Source organism: Centruroides sculpturatus, unplaced genomic scaffold, assembly GCF_000671375.1.
Source record: "Centruroides sculpturatus isolate CEXI.00-Female unplaced genomic scaffold, Cexi_2.0 scaffold718, whole genome shotgun sequence".
Lineage (NCBI taxonomy): Eukaryota > Metazoa > Arthropoda > Arachnida > Scorpiones > Buthidae > Centruroides > Centruroides sculpturatus.
This window is the reverse complement of record NW_019384925.1, coordinates 199,870-216,378: the sequence shown is the minus strand read 5'-3', so window position 1 is coordinate 216,378 and position 16,509 is coordinate 199,870. Positions and strand designations below refer to the sequence as shown.

Here is a 16,509-nt window from a genome sequence, read left to right as displayed (position 1 = left end):
TTGGCTACGGCATCTCTAAATTTCTGCACTCTAAGTGCCAGTCCCGTCGCATATATATACATATAAATAAAATGAAAACACTTTTGAAATGAACACCTTTTAATATCCAACACAAATTACTTATTAAATTAATTAAAGAGTTCTTTATCAGGTATTAGATTTAAGTTTAAACCTGTGAAGAGCTACAAACTAGGTCAAAAATAGATAGTTTTTACTGGATATTGAAAACTGTTGTTCATCCATCCAGTTGGAAATTTTCATTGTAAATGTACAAAATTAAGGGATATAAATGCAGCTCTAATGTAATGGTAAGACATTATCAGAGCTACAGGCTATGCCCTAAAACTGATATCCGTGACTCTACACATGATAAAACACTCCGAAATTTAGCCTACCCGGAATACTGAAGGTGTAAAATTTGAGGGTTCCAAATCCCTCATCAGAACTGCAAGTTTAAGGCCAGACACCATTAAAACATATGAAAAATCAATAAAATAAAAGCATTTACCATCAATTACCAGAAGCAACTTTAATTTTTCCCATTTTTGTGCTTTTCTCACCAAAAAAATGTAATTTTTAGTGTTTATCATGTGACCAACTCACAGGTAACATGGACCTGTTGGCACTATCTAAGTAGTCCTAATACATTTCGTGACATATTATACAATAAACGATGAATCCAATTAAATATAGTAAATGCAACGATATTAATTTAAATTCCTAACAAAAATCGACTGTACAGCTTTAAAGTTAAGTTGTATAAAGGAATTTACAATGAAAATTGGTAATATGTTTAACAGACTTAGCCCTAACTCGATTATGTCCAAATAAGAATTAGGCCTAACTCGATTACGTCCAAATAAGAAGTAGGTCTAATACAATAAAATCTTTTAAAACAGAAAAAAATCTTATAAATTTCAAAGTTACAATCTCACCTTTAGAAACTATAAAGTTTTACCCGTAGAAAAAGATATTCGCGTTAAACGTAAGCATTAAACTTTTGCTAAACTTCGAACTTAAAATTTGCCAAGCGTTGTCATGGATACCGTCTCCATCAGCCGCAATCTTGTTTAGTTTCGTATAAAAATTTTATAATTAAAAGAAAATTACCGTTCGTTTAAATATTCCGTATAAATAATTAAAATTTAATAAAAAAAACTATTATAAATAATATTAAATATAATGCGATAACGAAGATATAAAATAAAATCGAAGTTTAATCTACCGCGTCGATAATAAAATATTTTAACACAATTCATATTAAATTATTAATGATTTAATTAAAATTTTATTAAGTTTAATTTAAATTAAACATTTATACGAAATTTTATTGCTTAATAAATATGATGTATGTGCAATGGTATTATTTCCGTTTCGTACTGTTTTCACTTCGGAGTCCGTGACGTCACAACAGCTCGACATTAATGACGTCACGTGGTCACATTACAAACTGCGCCATTTCTGATGTAAAGGTTATTTTATGGAAAAGAACGGAGATATGAAGAATTGTGACGAAGTCGGACATCAAGTCCATTCTCATATAGATAATTGAGTATTTTGAATTGAGATTTAACGGACTACAGTTACTAAAAGCGCGTGCATATGGCCCATCCATGTGTATCTGACCCACCCATTGTACAGATGGGTAACAAAGACAAAGACAGGTCGAGTATTTTTATAGAATCGTCCGGATATTATTTGTTAAAATGGTGTTTTTTCTTAACTTATTTTATTAACTTACTTCGAACCAATATCTAATATAAAGTATTTTTTCCTTCGAAAAACAAAGGTAAACCGAAACATCACTCTCGTGGGGATCATTTCAGTTTGCCGAGACTCCATTGTTTCGGCATATTCCCCGATCCATCTTTATGTCTATAATATAATAATAATAATGATAATTTTTTCTTGTTTTTTTTGTTTAAACGCCATATTATCTCTTTGCATGTTTTAAAAATTAATCGTAAACGTTAATGGAATTTAATAGTTAAATAGTTAGTTTTTTTGTTAAAAATTTCCATTTCGTACTTGTGACGTCACCATCGTGTGATCGGTTTCAAATTTTTAAATCTAATTTTGTGTTTAAACTTTCTTTATTGTAAGTTTAATCAAACTTTTGCGTTATTTCTGGTTAAATCTTTATCTTTTTTGTTTTTAAATTTGATTTTTCTGTGTCTTTTCTTTGTTAGTTCAACGTCCTTATATGGCCTTCCTAGTCGATTTCAATTGGTTTCCGTGTAAATATCTCGTTTATTTCTTATCGATTGGTGGGTGTTTAGTTCGATAAATCGATTAGTTAAAAGGAAAAAAAAACGGGAAAAAATTATATATTTCAGGAAATAGGTCGCCACACTCCTCCTTCCTCCCCATTCTGCGCTTGCAAAACGAGTTGTTGACTAATCCCCGCACTGTAGGGTAGACAGTTGCTCGCTCCCTGATTGTAGTGTTTTGGACCCGTTTGACGGTCATGCGGAGGTCTCTCCTTTTCAGGTTTGCTGCGGTGATTGCACTCCTATGCGACAAGACTATCTGTGGAACTGTTTGATGTGACGTTAGGTGTGTGATGTGTAGATGGGAAGACACAGCTATGACTAGTGACGTACACGAGATCCATCGGTATGACAACAGTCGTGAATCCATTGTTTTGTTTTCTTAAACACAAAACAAATGGTATTAGATATTAAGTAGTAGCAACTAGGGGAAAAACAAATTCCCCCATCCTCCTTTTTCGGTAAGAGTATGGAAAGTCAGGAAAACCGAGCCATTTTTTTAATCATAATAATTAATCTTGCTGATTTTTATACATATGAAATATCCTTAAAAAGATATTATTTTTCTGTCCAAGAGGAGACGTAGGTAATGTAAAACAATAATTATCTATCAAATCTAGTTTGTGTGACGTGTGAGGGCGCTGTTTTCAATGACTTCCAGTCACTCTTACAACGCCGCCCCCACCTCTGTCATTTATATAATTTTTTTTTTTCTTTTCTCATTCCTTTTTATTCTTACTGGCGAATTTGCTGTTATTATTATAATTATTATTTTTCTCCCTTTCTCGTTTATTTCTAATACATTTTTTTTTTGCGTTAGCTATTCTAACATTTTATCGCTTCGATCTCGAACGATTCTTTTGTTATTGCTCCCCAAGCGGGGGGGTGGCGCCGTCACCTACAAAAGCGACATCTAGATACATTTAGACTTCACACAATTTAATTTGTTTATTTTTTTTCCCTATCAGGATCGAAATCCCGAAAAGTTAAGAAATATCAAGACGTAAGCCGAAAATAACATTTTATAAAAAACAAGAAAAGAAAAAAATTGTATATCCTTGAGGACAAGTTAGAAAAATCTCCGGGAAATCAGATTAAAATATGACAGCTTTCAAGGTCACGTTGGCCGTCGGCGATACTATTCTGCGAGGGGGGAAGCATCTCAATCGTAAAACTGTTGTTTTTTTTCTCCTACAGGAAAATAAGCTAGATACATTTCAAGCTTTCAAATTCGCTTCCTGTTTGACTTCAGTAACCAATACGAAGAAGAGGAAAAGAAAAAAAAAGAATACGTTGACATTAATAAATAAACTAACAAATACACCAACCGAACCTAATATGGCGGCCCCTCGGCGACTCTACGTAAATAAAAATGTCTTCATGTAGATAACCCGATAACTTATTATATACATTTATATATATATTTAATATTAGTCGAGGGTCGGCGATTATTAAAAAAAGTATATATGTAGCGTTTTGTGTATTATCGCGATGCGAAATTCAAATGAATAGGTCACGTTTCGATGACATTAGCTTTGACGTCATGTGGAAACGTGAATTCTAAGAAAAACAACCGTTGCCAGTGCGATCGTTATTTAGAATAGTTATGAATAGAATACGGTGTGTGCTTGTCTGTGGCCTTGGAGTTTGATCTTGTGTTTACTCCCGTGTCATGCGACAAAATTGTTTCCGATGTTTATGAATAATTCGGAAATTATCGAATATATAAAGAATTCAAGTCGTTTTTTTTTTCCTGGGGATTACAAATTGAAATTTAGAGCCATTTAAAGTTTTTAAAATTAGATTATTTAAAATAATATATATATTTTTCTTTTCTGAACGAGTTACGTAATTGGAATATATTTTAAAGATTTGGCACGTGCAATTACGTTGCCATCGTAATCGGCTCCATTATTTTTTTTAATATTGTGTAAGTAGGTTGAATATTATTAAATAGAACGAAAAATTGATTTTTCGGTTCGATCGGAAATTATTATAAATATTGGCCTTGGTTTGTTTGGTTTGCAATTCGAAAATCTGCTGCGTTGGTTAGCAACCGATTGCTGACGTCACCTCCCTTAGCAACTGGTGTTGATTTCGTTATCCCGTTGTGGATTTAAACATGGTCTTTTCTCGTTCGTTGCGCTTCGAATTTTCCGTCTGAATTTCCGAATTTATTTTTGCCACGTTGCTGCTTCGTAATTATCAATTAAATCCCTAATTTTCGCTGCAGGTGAAAGTAAACGTCAGCGTGACGTCACAAATACTTTTTATCCCCCACCCTCCCAATCCATAATAGATGTAGTTTACTGACAACAATGAGACCTTTGTGCACTCTGCAACTGTACATTGAACAAAAAAATCGTTTTAAAAAATATGAATAAAATATAATTGATTCAGTTTATTGTAATAATAATAATAAACTGAATTAAACAATTAGAAATATTAAAAAAAAATACATAAATTTATTGCTACCAAATGAAGATCTTCTCTAATAACGACCCATAGATTCCATGCCATCCCACTCTACGCAGCCTGATGAAACAACGACACAAAAATAGAATTGCCAATTAATGTCCTTGGCGTCGTTCCGAAGAAAATTAATTCCGGCAATTCGTACAGACGGTGCCATTAATCGGGAATAAAGAATACATAAATGTTAATGGGAGTTTAATCTGTTGTAGAATGTCAATATTTAAAATAGGTGTTGAGATTCGGAAATTAAAGCTCCATCTTTATGGCCTTAATATACATTATGTCTAATCTAGGTATTTAATGTTTTATTAGACTTCAAAGTAGTTGCAAAGTTTAAAATTATTTAAAACAAATAAACAATTGCCTATATTTAAATTTAAACAATTCTTTCAAACTAGAGTTTAATATTTGCCAAAAATCCTAAACAATTTATAATTTACTAAGTACACATTTAGATGAATTGGCGTTAATGTGCTAATAAGCATTAATGCTCCGAATCTATCGTTTCTTTGATTTATCAGCTATAATTTTTATTCTTTCAATTGAATTTATTACATTAAATGTAAGAACTTTAAAATCAAAGGCTACTTTTCGAAGAGAAAATATTTATCTCAACGTCTCGAAATAAATATCAATAACTTAAAAATTAATTGAAGTTTTTATTATAAATTTGTGATAAAAATTTTATCCGTAATTTTTATTATTATTTTTTTTTTTATTTCTCTCGATTCCATAGAATCTTCTGCTTTGACTGATGGACATTTTATCTATTTTTCAATAAATTGTTTCTTATTGAATACAAACAATAAATAATTGCAATCTGTAATAAAAGAATATATTTTCCTTAAGTCATTTTCTTAAATAATTATATATTAGTGTTTTACCACTTTATCAAGGTGTTGTAACACACTTGAATGCATTTTTTTGGTTTGTAATAGTTTCTAATCCTTGGAATTTCACTGTGAATTAGTTGGGATCTTTCTAGCTTATGGCAAACTTGTTTGATTATCAAGAGAATTAATTGTAATACTTTCACAATGATGATTTATTTTATAAATTAATAAAGTTTTAAGTCTAATTAGCAAGAAAAGTTCAATAAATTTGAATTATTCGGATTGAAACAATTGTAACCCGATGATGCTCCTTGAACAATAGTGTTCTTGTATATTAAATGCATTGAGGGTTGATACAGGTTGTTTATCCATTTCTATTTAATAAAGTAATTAGTTCAAGATTTGATTAGTTGAATAGTAATATATAGTGAATGGTTTGTTTGCTCATTCTCTTTGTGCTTCTGGATCCATTGGACACGAGTGCTCTTCAACACTTTGAATCAAATGTAAGTCTTGCCATCTATCACCCACCAGCAGCTGAATGGATAAACTACTGAATGTTGTTTGCACCTCACCAATAGGCTGGTTCCATAGAGTTTTCCAGGTTTTTTTCATGTGTTCTACACCTAAATATGAGTCAGTTTCCATAGAAACTCTTCCTAGAAGACACCCTCTCGGCTGAGTGTTGTGCCCCATTTCGTCAATCCTCGGCCTCTTCCCACATATAACATGAATGTCTTAATCCAATACCATTTAATGCCTGAAACATGAAGAATTTTATAAAAATTAAAAAATTCATTTAAAATAAAATATTCAGAAACAGTCTACAATTTGTTCAGTACATATATCAATCTATAATTGAATTCTACAGAGAGAACATTACATTGTAGAAACAAACAAATTAATTTCAATAAGTAAAGCATATTTAAAATCATAAAATATTATTAAAATGATGATGAAATGAAATTTATTTGTACAAGTTTAAAAAGATTTTAATTTTATTTAAATATGAATTAATGGAAATTTAAGTTGCTTGTGTGTCTGTGTCAAATACACTGATGACTTGCTGATGATTATGTAATTTTTTATGAATATTTGAATGTGTAATTTAATGTATTATTCAGTTTGAATATTCTTATCACTTAGAGCATTATTATGGTTAACTACATATAAATATTTAAGTATACATATAAAAATTTCTAATGACAATATTTTAAATAAAAATATAAATAAATATAAAAATAAAAATATAGGCTTTGAAATGGTCCCAGCTCTGGATTTTGCATATTACTCTATAAATTATGCTTGCATTTATTCAAATAGTGATAAATTTTGTGTATATTGAAGAATTATGAGTAAAATATGCTTTTATATGATAGTTTTGCTTTATGTATGGAAATTTTAATGTATGTTTAACTTTTAAAGTGAGGACACTGAAACTGAAGAAATGCCGCAAACAATGGATGATGTTGATCTCGAGGAAGGTGAGATTGTCGATTCTTGTTGTGAAACGTACGGAGATAGTGATAAAGGTAATTGTAATTGTGTGGAAATCATCTTAATAATTTTTTTTATTATATTGATGTTTAATACTTTAATAATTTTTCAGAATCTAAAAAGGTAGCTGGAGCTACAGAAAATAATGCAATTCATACATCAGAAGGAGGTGAGGAGTTAGATATGGCAGGGAGGAAGAAAAAACGGAAGAAGAAAAAGAAAAGAAAAGACGATGGTTTAAATGATCAGGGGAAACCCAAAGTAAAATCCTCAAACGATAATCTTGCTACATTTCTTTATTTATGATTTTAATAAATGAATTTTTTACAAATAACAGAAAAAAAAGAGATACATTGATCATGATCGTGTCGACGACGAAGATACTTGGTTTGCAATTAATCCAATGCCTTATCCTAAAAAGAATTTTAATAGAATATCTGAAGACGGTAGAAGTCCATCTCCCAGTTCTTACGATAATTTACTTCTTAATGCAGAAAAGAAAAGGTTCGAATTGCTTCTTAACATTAAATTAATCTTATGGTTATTTTATTTAACTTTTAATGATAATTATTAACATTAGAAATAATATACCATATTTTTCCTGCAGTCACATATAACCTCTAGAACTGAAGTAGAATCTTCACATAACCTACACTATACTTTCAAAGATGCTTATGCTAATTCTTATTATATTTGTCAACTTGGACATAAATTATTAATAGGACTGTTAAACTGGTGTTAAGTTTTAATGCAAAATTGAGCAAAAGTTCTTAAAGAAAACAGACTTTCTTTAAGAACTTTTGTTCAATTTTGCATTAAAACTTAACACCAGTTTAACAGTCCTATTAATAATTTATGTCCAAGTTGACAAATATAATAAGAATTGAAATAAGGACAATAAGGCAATAATAAATGCTCTGCACAAAGGAAAATCATTTTTCCTTTGCAGCAGTCATCAAGAGTTCTCCTCAATAAATTATAAGTAGCAAAATTGATGATAAGCTGTTCTATCATATCTGTATCTGATTTGAAATGAATTTTTTAAAGATAACTGTGGTCTGTCATGCAAAATTATGGTAATAATACAGTAGAGCACAGAGAAACCAAAACATCAGTTAACCGAAAGCGTTCCAGTTGGCAAATTTAAATTTCCACTAGTGCTGTGGTGCTGCAATGTTTGGCTTTGTCTTGGGCTACTCCAGTATTATTTTTGTTGGTGTGTGTGTTTTAGCTGGCAGCACTGGCACGACCATGAGAAGGTACTTAAGGATGTGCCAGGATTTGAACGAATTTCAACATGGGATGGGTTAATATATTTTTTGTATATACAGTTTAACCTGCTTATAACGTCATCTATGGGACCGGCAATTTTTTGACGTTATAACCGAGTGTCGTTATCTGCGGGGTCATAATTTCAGTTCCATAAAAGTATCAAGTCTGTTTAAGAATCTATTATAAAATTCATTAATTTAATATCGTATGTATAAAAGTGCAAACTAAATATTTAAATCAACTTTATTTACATTATTATGTGTAAATTTACAACGATGTAATTAAAAATTTCAAAAATTATTTTTTATAAGAAATTTTTATTTGTCAAGTGTCGATAATGGCGGCACTTTCGGTTTTAACGCCTGGATGGTAATTTTCTCGTTTCTTGCTTATCTATCAATGGACATGAAGTCCAATATATTTCACTTTTAGGTTAAATTAATGTATATCAATTAAAAAAAACAATAAAAATATTCACTTTAAAAAAGTCAGTTATTTTAGATTGTAAACTACAACCCGAGTATGAGAGCTATGCAGACTAACCCACTGTCACGTCGTTTAAAGGGGTGGCGCGTCTCACCCCACCGAACACAATCGTTCTAGGAAGGGACTCTGACTGAACACGTAGTATTTTCTTTGATAAATAAAATTTATAATTTGATTTTGTAAATTTAAGAGTGCTTCAAATATGACGTTAAAACAGGGTTTTATGTCGTTACAAGTGGGTTTTTTAACATTATCTAGTATACTAAAATCGTGGGACCGATAAAAATTTGACGTTATATTAGGGTTGTCATTAACATCCGATGTCGTTATAATCGTGTTAAACTGTAATTAGTTATCTGAAAAATCGATTATCCGAACAACCCCAGTCCCGAATTGTTTCGGATGATTGATGCTCTACTGTAGTTTAATTTAAATTTGTGGAAACTTTTCATTTAGATGTTTGTTTTGTGGATAGATGTTAAAACAATAATATAAATAAATCACATGGCTTAATTCTGTTTTGCTTTATTTGTTTTAGAGGTTTTATAAATAAAATTTTAGATTTTTATGCAGTAGACCATTAAAAAGTATTTCAGGTTTTATTTATTTTTTATTTTTTTAGTTCTCCATCTCAAGATGATGAAGAACATAAACCTAAAGAAGAAAAAGAACGAAGAAATAAAAAGGTGGCAAGGAAGAATGCAAACAGGCGGCAGAACTCCGAAAGAGGTACAAAAAAGAAGAGAAAAGATGGGAGTCGAAACGGAGAATCCAAGAAACGTTCCTTGCTAAACAAAAAAAGAAAAGTTGCAAAGGCAAAAAGTCGTCCATTGTGTAAATTTTTCATGGAAGGGAGATGTTCGAAGGTATGATTTATGTTTTAATTTCAGTTAAAGTTTAACTCAAAGAGCAAGAATTTTATATTTTTATCTATCATGAAAAATTAAGATATTGAATTTCATTTTAATTATTTTGCCGTCCATATGCATTAGTTCTTCCGATTACATTAATCCAAGTCTTTGAACTTGTACAGATTTAGAATATTAGATTAAAGGAACTGGAAGGAAAATGTTGAAAAAATAAATTGGATTATGTTAAGCCATCATTTTATTAGTTATAACATTAAAAATGCCTCAGAATATGGAATGTATTTGGAAGAAAGTTTCTATATTAAATCTTAGATAACTTTGATATTTTAATTAGAAATGGAGAATGCAAATTTAATAAAGAAATTATTTGAAGTGAAACTTAACAAACAGAAGCAAAGAGGAAGAGTAAAAATAAATAAATATATTAATTAACCTTTAGTTGCTCTGCTGGAGTGTGTCTTAACATGAAAAACTGATGAACTCTCCCAAGTACTTTCAGGCTATTACACTCATCTTCATGAGAATGCAACCATTATCAGGTAAAAACTATTCTAGTTTTTATTTAAATTCATTCCACTAAATGTTCCATAACCTTTATGGTTATATTATTCTAAATAATGAAGCAGACAGACTTCAAATTGATGATTAGTGCCCTCTAACTTTTTCTTTCTGCAACCTGGATAAAAATTCAGAGTCCCTAATAAGTTATTAATCATGTCTTTCCATAAACTTCTATAAATCCATATCCTTGCAGCTTTATCCAAACTATCTTCTCTAAGCTCCTCTAAATCTTTGTTCTCTCCATTTCTATCTCCACATCTGTTGCTTGTGTCTCTTGAGTTAATATTGGTGACCTGAGCCCTTTCAATATCCTTTCTATGTTCCTGGATCCTGGTTTCTAATGACTTTTTTATGGTCTGAAGAATGGCATAGTAGCCCAAAAGTGCTTGGAAGAGGTCATCAGTTTATGATGTTAAGAAGCACTCCAAAAAAACAGTTAAATAGTATAAATTGATTTTTAACAATATGTAGATCAAGTGATCACCTGTATCTGACATATCTAGAGCAATGTTTTTCAATCTTTTTCTAATAGTGGCACCCAACTTGGTAATTTTTTTCTTGCAGACTCCCAGTTGTGCTTTTTTTACATTTAGTAATGTAAAAAGTTTTGTGGCACTGCTTGGTGCTAAACTGGCATCTCTGAAGCATTGTTGCAGCATCCTCCTGGTATGCCATGTCATCTCTGTTGTAAACCACTGGTCTAGAGAAAGATTTAGCAGCTCAAATATAACCAAATTTGATATGTTGACATTTCAGATCATGTGCAAGACATTTATATTTAAAAAATAGTGCTGAAATTCTCCACTATGGCAGTGTGTCTCGCAAACATCAAAAAGAATGAGCCCAATCTTAATCAGTATGATTTGTTGGTGGGAGGACATTTAGTATGGTTTATCGATGATTTGAAAATTTTGCAGCCATGATACAGCATCACAGAGGATCATTTATGGTCAGCTATCAAATGTGCTTTTTATCTCCTTCAGGTTTTACATCTTCAGAATGGGTACCACATTGAGCATTATCCTCCATATAGCTAAGGTGTATATAATATGGGTGTCTAGTAAAATAAAATATTCGTTGCTTGAAGTATCAAAAGTTTCACAGCAGTAAGTTTCAGCATTATTTTTTATGAAAATTATTTGCGTGTCTTGAAATGCCACTGTACCAAATTTAGTTTGCATTTGGCCAGCTAAATAGCTCTCTATACAGCATTGAATAGAGGAGTACTTTAATTATGATTATCCAGTGTATTAATTAAATAACTTTAATATTTTAAAAATCTAATATATAATAATTGATGGAAATACAAAATTAAAATGCTGTTCTTTAAAAATAATGCAGAGAAAATTAATAACAAAAAATACTTAAAAATTGGGAGATAGCATTTGAGTAAACTGTCAAACAGATGATGTAACAGTCTGGGGAATAAACTCTCACTTGGTCACAGGGTCAAACTCTAACTTGTCTTAAGTTTTAAAATATTTGATTTTTTGAGATTTTAATTTTATGTAATGTTCCCTTTTGAATGCACTATTTTTTCTGGAAAGAAACCTGCTTTATATCTTTATATTATCTTTATTATATTATATCTGCTTTATATTGTGTATATCATAGTTCAAGAGAATTAAAAAAAGCTTTGTTTTATAGATTTAACCTGTCAGCATGCACCTAGTGCCGATTAGGCATTAATCGATTTTTAATTAGTTAGTGTAAAAATTCTAATTGTTTCAAAACTCTGAAAAAATTATTACCTGTCTAATTTTTCTTCAATTTTACGATGCACAATTCAGTTTTTGCTTAAGTGTTTTATTATTTTTATTTAATTATTGGTATCAAATCGGCACTACGGCGCACATAATCTCTGATTTCAATTTTCAAATTTTCCGCCAGTTGCTGTTAGTAAAAATAGCCCCAGCAGCAGTGTGTGTGCTTCTGCGCTTATATCACATTATTTTTAAAGCGAATAACTTCTAAAATATGCAAATTTGACCTTGAAATAATTTAATTTTTTCCATTGGAATTTTTAAATCATTTTATAAAATTATATGACACCATGCCCCATATAATTTTTGTATGTTTTTAATTTTATGAATCTAAAAATGTGAGCGACTGTAATATATAAATTAAAGAATTTTTGTTTATTAACTGCATCAATGTATCCAGAAGATACCAGAACTATGTATCCAGAAGATACATAGCAGTTTTTATTGAATTTCTTAAAAATAAAATAGTTGAAGTGTGGGCTTTTTAGTATTTCTCATCTGATATGTTTTGAAGCAATTCCCATAGTAGGTTTCAAGATTATGACGTTTTTTGCAGAGAAATTTTATGAAAACCAATACCTTTTCACCACCTGCAGTAAATTCTCTCACAGTGTGAGAGCGCTGTACTTAAGCGATTGTTATGTGCAACAATTGCAATTTAATAAAATAACTATGTAGAATATTTAACCTTTACCACAATGCTATACATTATATCTTTTTCTCCTGGTTTTAATGACAGGATCAATCCCAATACGTTTCAAATAAGTCATTTCAGCTTTTTTGATAATGTGATTTTCTCACTTCAGTGTTATTGCCCTGCTGTCTAGCTATCAGTTTTATGATAAGAAATCTAATACTTTTAATTTTGCAACAGTTAAAATATATGTTCATAACGTAGCAATATCATTTAGTACTTGTGAACAAACATATATTTGGTAATTTTATAAATATTTCTTAAATTATTAAATATATAAAATTATAGAATTTATTACTGGCAATACTATTAGTCAAATCTGAAACAAAACATTCCCCTGAGTGCAACAAAATAGTTGTTCAACCCATTACTGACAGAGAAGGAAGTTTTTGAAAACAAAGCAATAAGAAAATTAGCTGTTTATTTATTGTGCTTCACAGTGTGGGACCAGCAAAGTCTATTACTTTCAGTACAGGAGAAAATAAACAAAGTCACTATTCTGAATTTTAAAAATAATATGATCCTGTGAAATTTAACAAATCTGATGTCAATAAGACAAAGTTGAAATTATTTATAGTGAGTTAATATTTGAAAAGTTTAGTTTTTGCATTTACAGATCAAATTAAAGAAAATATAAATAAAAAATCAGTTTTTTAAACCCACAAGTATTTTATACTTTTAGATAATAGAGAAAATATAGAAATTGAAAATATAATCGTAGTCGAGCATAGATATCAGTAAAAATATAAAAATTGCATTAAAATAACACACTTTGTTGAACTTCTCAAATGAAAAAGTAATTGAATCGAGTCCTGTCGCCATATTGATTAATGTGCAATCAATTCTGAGTGTGTCTCATTGCATCAAATTAAATAATTTATAAAAGTTAAAATAATGAACATGTATATAAAATAATTGACTATATCTGCTCACAATAATAATGTAAAACACACTGCACTTATAGTTTAGCATTTTCGATAACATTTAATTAATTTTTGAATTTTATTATATTTTATATATAAAAATTGAAGAAAAAAACATAAATGCGTAAAACTTAATAATAAAAAAAATATCAGCAATTTCAGATAACACATAAATATGAGAATCCATTGATAGTTAATAATAATTAAAATTGAGGAGGAAAAAACTTTCAAGATAATGAAATTTCTGTGGTAAAATGTGAGGTAAGCGATCACATGATGCCCGTCTTCCCACCTTTTGTAACCAAAGCGGACAAGGTTAAAATAAAAGTTTAAACACCAGTAGAAGTAAAACAACCATCGGCACATGTCTAGGACAATAAACTTGAATGGAAGTGAAGATGAAACACGACATCTTGTGATTTATGCTAATTATCTTCTAATATTAAAAAATTTAAATTTTCAATAACTTATAATAAAATTAAAATTTTTTGACTGAATTCGACTACAAACATATCATAAAACTGGATTAAAGTAAAAATACCCGCTTTTCAATGCTAAATTTTTATTAATTAATTTTTTAAATTGGTGCCGATTGACCATGGGTGTTCAATTTCTATTTGACTGAGCACGTACATGACAATGGGTTAAGCAACTTATACATTAAATTGATATTTTACAGTTAGAATTTATACTTTTCACTAATAAAATACTGTAAAAAAATGTAATTACAGAGATAAATAATTATATTCATTGTAACAATTTCAATGTCAATAAAAGGATTTGATTATTCATTTCAGGGACCGGACTGTCCATTTTCTCATTCATCATTACCATCTGTAAAGAAAGAAATCTGCAAATTTTATCTTAATGGTTATTGTGCCAAGGGACCAAAATGCTTATATATGCATGATATCCTTTTAAAAATAATATTCTAAAGTGAATATAAATATTAATTTTTCATATTTTTAACATCAAAAAATTATAAAAACTTAATATATTCTTTAAGCAGTTTCTTTTATAAATTATATTTGCATGTTATGATTGAAGAGTGTTTATCTGCATTTATATTGATGTATATTTCAGTCATATCTAATTAATTTAACATTAGTTGAATAGGTATTTACTTATTCAATTAATTTGTCATGTGATGGAGAATATTTTATAAATTAAACTAAAATAGAAATTGTCTTTAAGGTGGTTCCACAGATTTGGTATTTGGTATTTACCAAATACTGGAGACAATTTACTCATAACTGATATTCAGTATTTCCATTTTCCACTCCTTGCTGGAATATTATGCCAAATCAAATGGAACAAAGGTAATCAATAAATATCAAATGTATGGAGCCAGCTTAAACTTAATTTCTGAAGGTTTTGATTATAAATATTTAGTTTATCAGATAAACTTTGGATTTGGATAGTCAATATTAACTGGTACCTAATGTATTTTCTTCAGTAACTTATTTTAGTTTTAATTATATCCATTTTAAATATCCATTTATTGCTTGGAATGTATCAAAGGAAAATTAACTTTATTGCCAACATTTAAGAATAACTTATCATAATTTCATTCAAAGATAATGATTGAATATAAAATGTTATTGTTTAATAAATATTTATAATCAAGATATTAAATACGAATGAATTAAATTATTCTTTAAATTTAGTAATGTCTGGGTCTTAAAGAAGAAAGATTGCAATAAATTATTTATAACATGAATACATCAATAGTCTAATGTCTCAGCCATTAAGATATTGCTTGTGGCATCTTCAATAAATTACAGTATTGATTAGTTTGAAATGAAAATTAGTTTAATGCATTTTGTTAATAATAGATTTGTAATGTCACAGTGTTTTAAAGATATTAAATATTAGTGTCCGTAAGCACCCTTCCTATGTAATTAATCTTCCGGCAAAGATATAAACCTGCTGGGTTGTACATTAATTTGTAAAAATTAATAATCTATTTAATTTATTTATTAAGTTACTTATGTGGCTATTTAAAAACAAAAAAAAGAAAAACAATTATAATACAACTAGGGCATGGTTCTTGACCTTTCTGAGGCCATGGAATACCATTTATATACTTTTAATTACATGGAGCATTAGCATCAATATATTCAAAACTTGATAAGCAATTTCACATTTACTACTCTCATAAAGCAATAAATAAACTTTATTGTATTGTATAAAATAAACATGGAATTGTGCACAAATAAAGTAATATGTTGTGCATTGGAATAAATTTATCATAATATCTTTTTTCCTCTTTTTTTATGGGGGACAAGTTTGCAAAACATGGGTTGAGAAACACTGTACTAGAGTGACTGTACTAGTTGAATGAACTGAATTCATTGTTGTTTCTACAGCTTCTTCTTCTATCATATTTGCAATTTTAATTTAGCATAAATTTGCTTTTATTACTAACTTATCACACAGGAACTTTTGAGGGAAATGGTAAAAAATGCACTTTATTGATTGCAAAATATGTATTTTGGCTGTTTTACCCCACATCAGTTCTCATTTACAAGTACCTAATATCATAAATGTTACAACACTAAATAATAATTTACATTATTTAATCTTTATTATAAAAGATATTGTAATTAATAATCACGTGATTTGAAAATTTATATCGTAACTTTTATACAATAGGCGATTAACATATTCAGTCTAACTACAGTAGAGCGTCATTTATCTGAAAGCTGGTTATCCAAAACGTCGGTTAACTGAAAGCATTCCAGTCGGCAAATTTAAATTTTTGCTAGTGCTGTGGCACTGCAATCTTTGGCTATATCTTGGGCTACTCCAATATTTTTTTTTGTTGGTGTGTGTGTTTTAGCTGGTAGCACTGGCACTTTTGTGT

The 16,509-nt window shown here is 29.5% G+C and overlaps 2 protein-coding genes across 2 annotated transcripts in view; one reads left to right on the top strand and one right to left on the bottom strand.

Moving 5' to 3' along the window:
• The window catches only part of LOC111631912 (transcription elongation factor SPT5-like), a 60,916-nt gene extending 59,828 nt beyond the window's left edge, over positions 1-1,088 (bottom strand). The window contains exon 1 of the mRNA XM_023376248.1: positions 936-1,088. The gene's annotated coding sequence lies outside the window, so the exon portion shown is untranslated. The remainder of the gene's footprint in view (positions 1-935) is intronic.
• Positions 1,089-1,410: 322 nt separating this feature from the next.
• Positions 1,411-16,509, top strand: part of LOC111631910 (zinc finger CCCH domain-containing protein 4-like) — a 32,161-nt gene continuing 17,062 nt past the window's right edge. The window contains exons 1-6 of the mRNA XM_023376244.1: positions 1,411-1,664; positions 7,004-7,110; positions 7,188-7,336; positions 7,413-7,579; positions 9,456-9,699; positions 14,441-14,575. Coding sequence (XP_023232012.1) covers positions 1,603-1,664; positions 7,004-7,110; positions 7,188-7,336; positions 7,413-7,579; positions 9,456-9,699; positions 14,441-14,575 — 864 coding nt within the window. The 5' untranslated portion in view covers positions 1,411-1,602. The remainder of the gene's footprint in view (positions 1,665-7,003; positions 7,111-7,187; positions 7,337-7,412; positions 7,580-9,455; positions 9,700-14,440; positions 14,576-16,509) is intronic.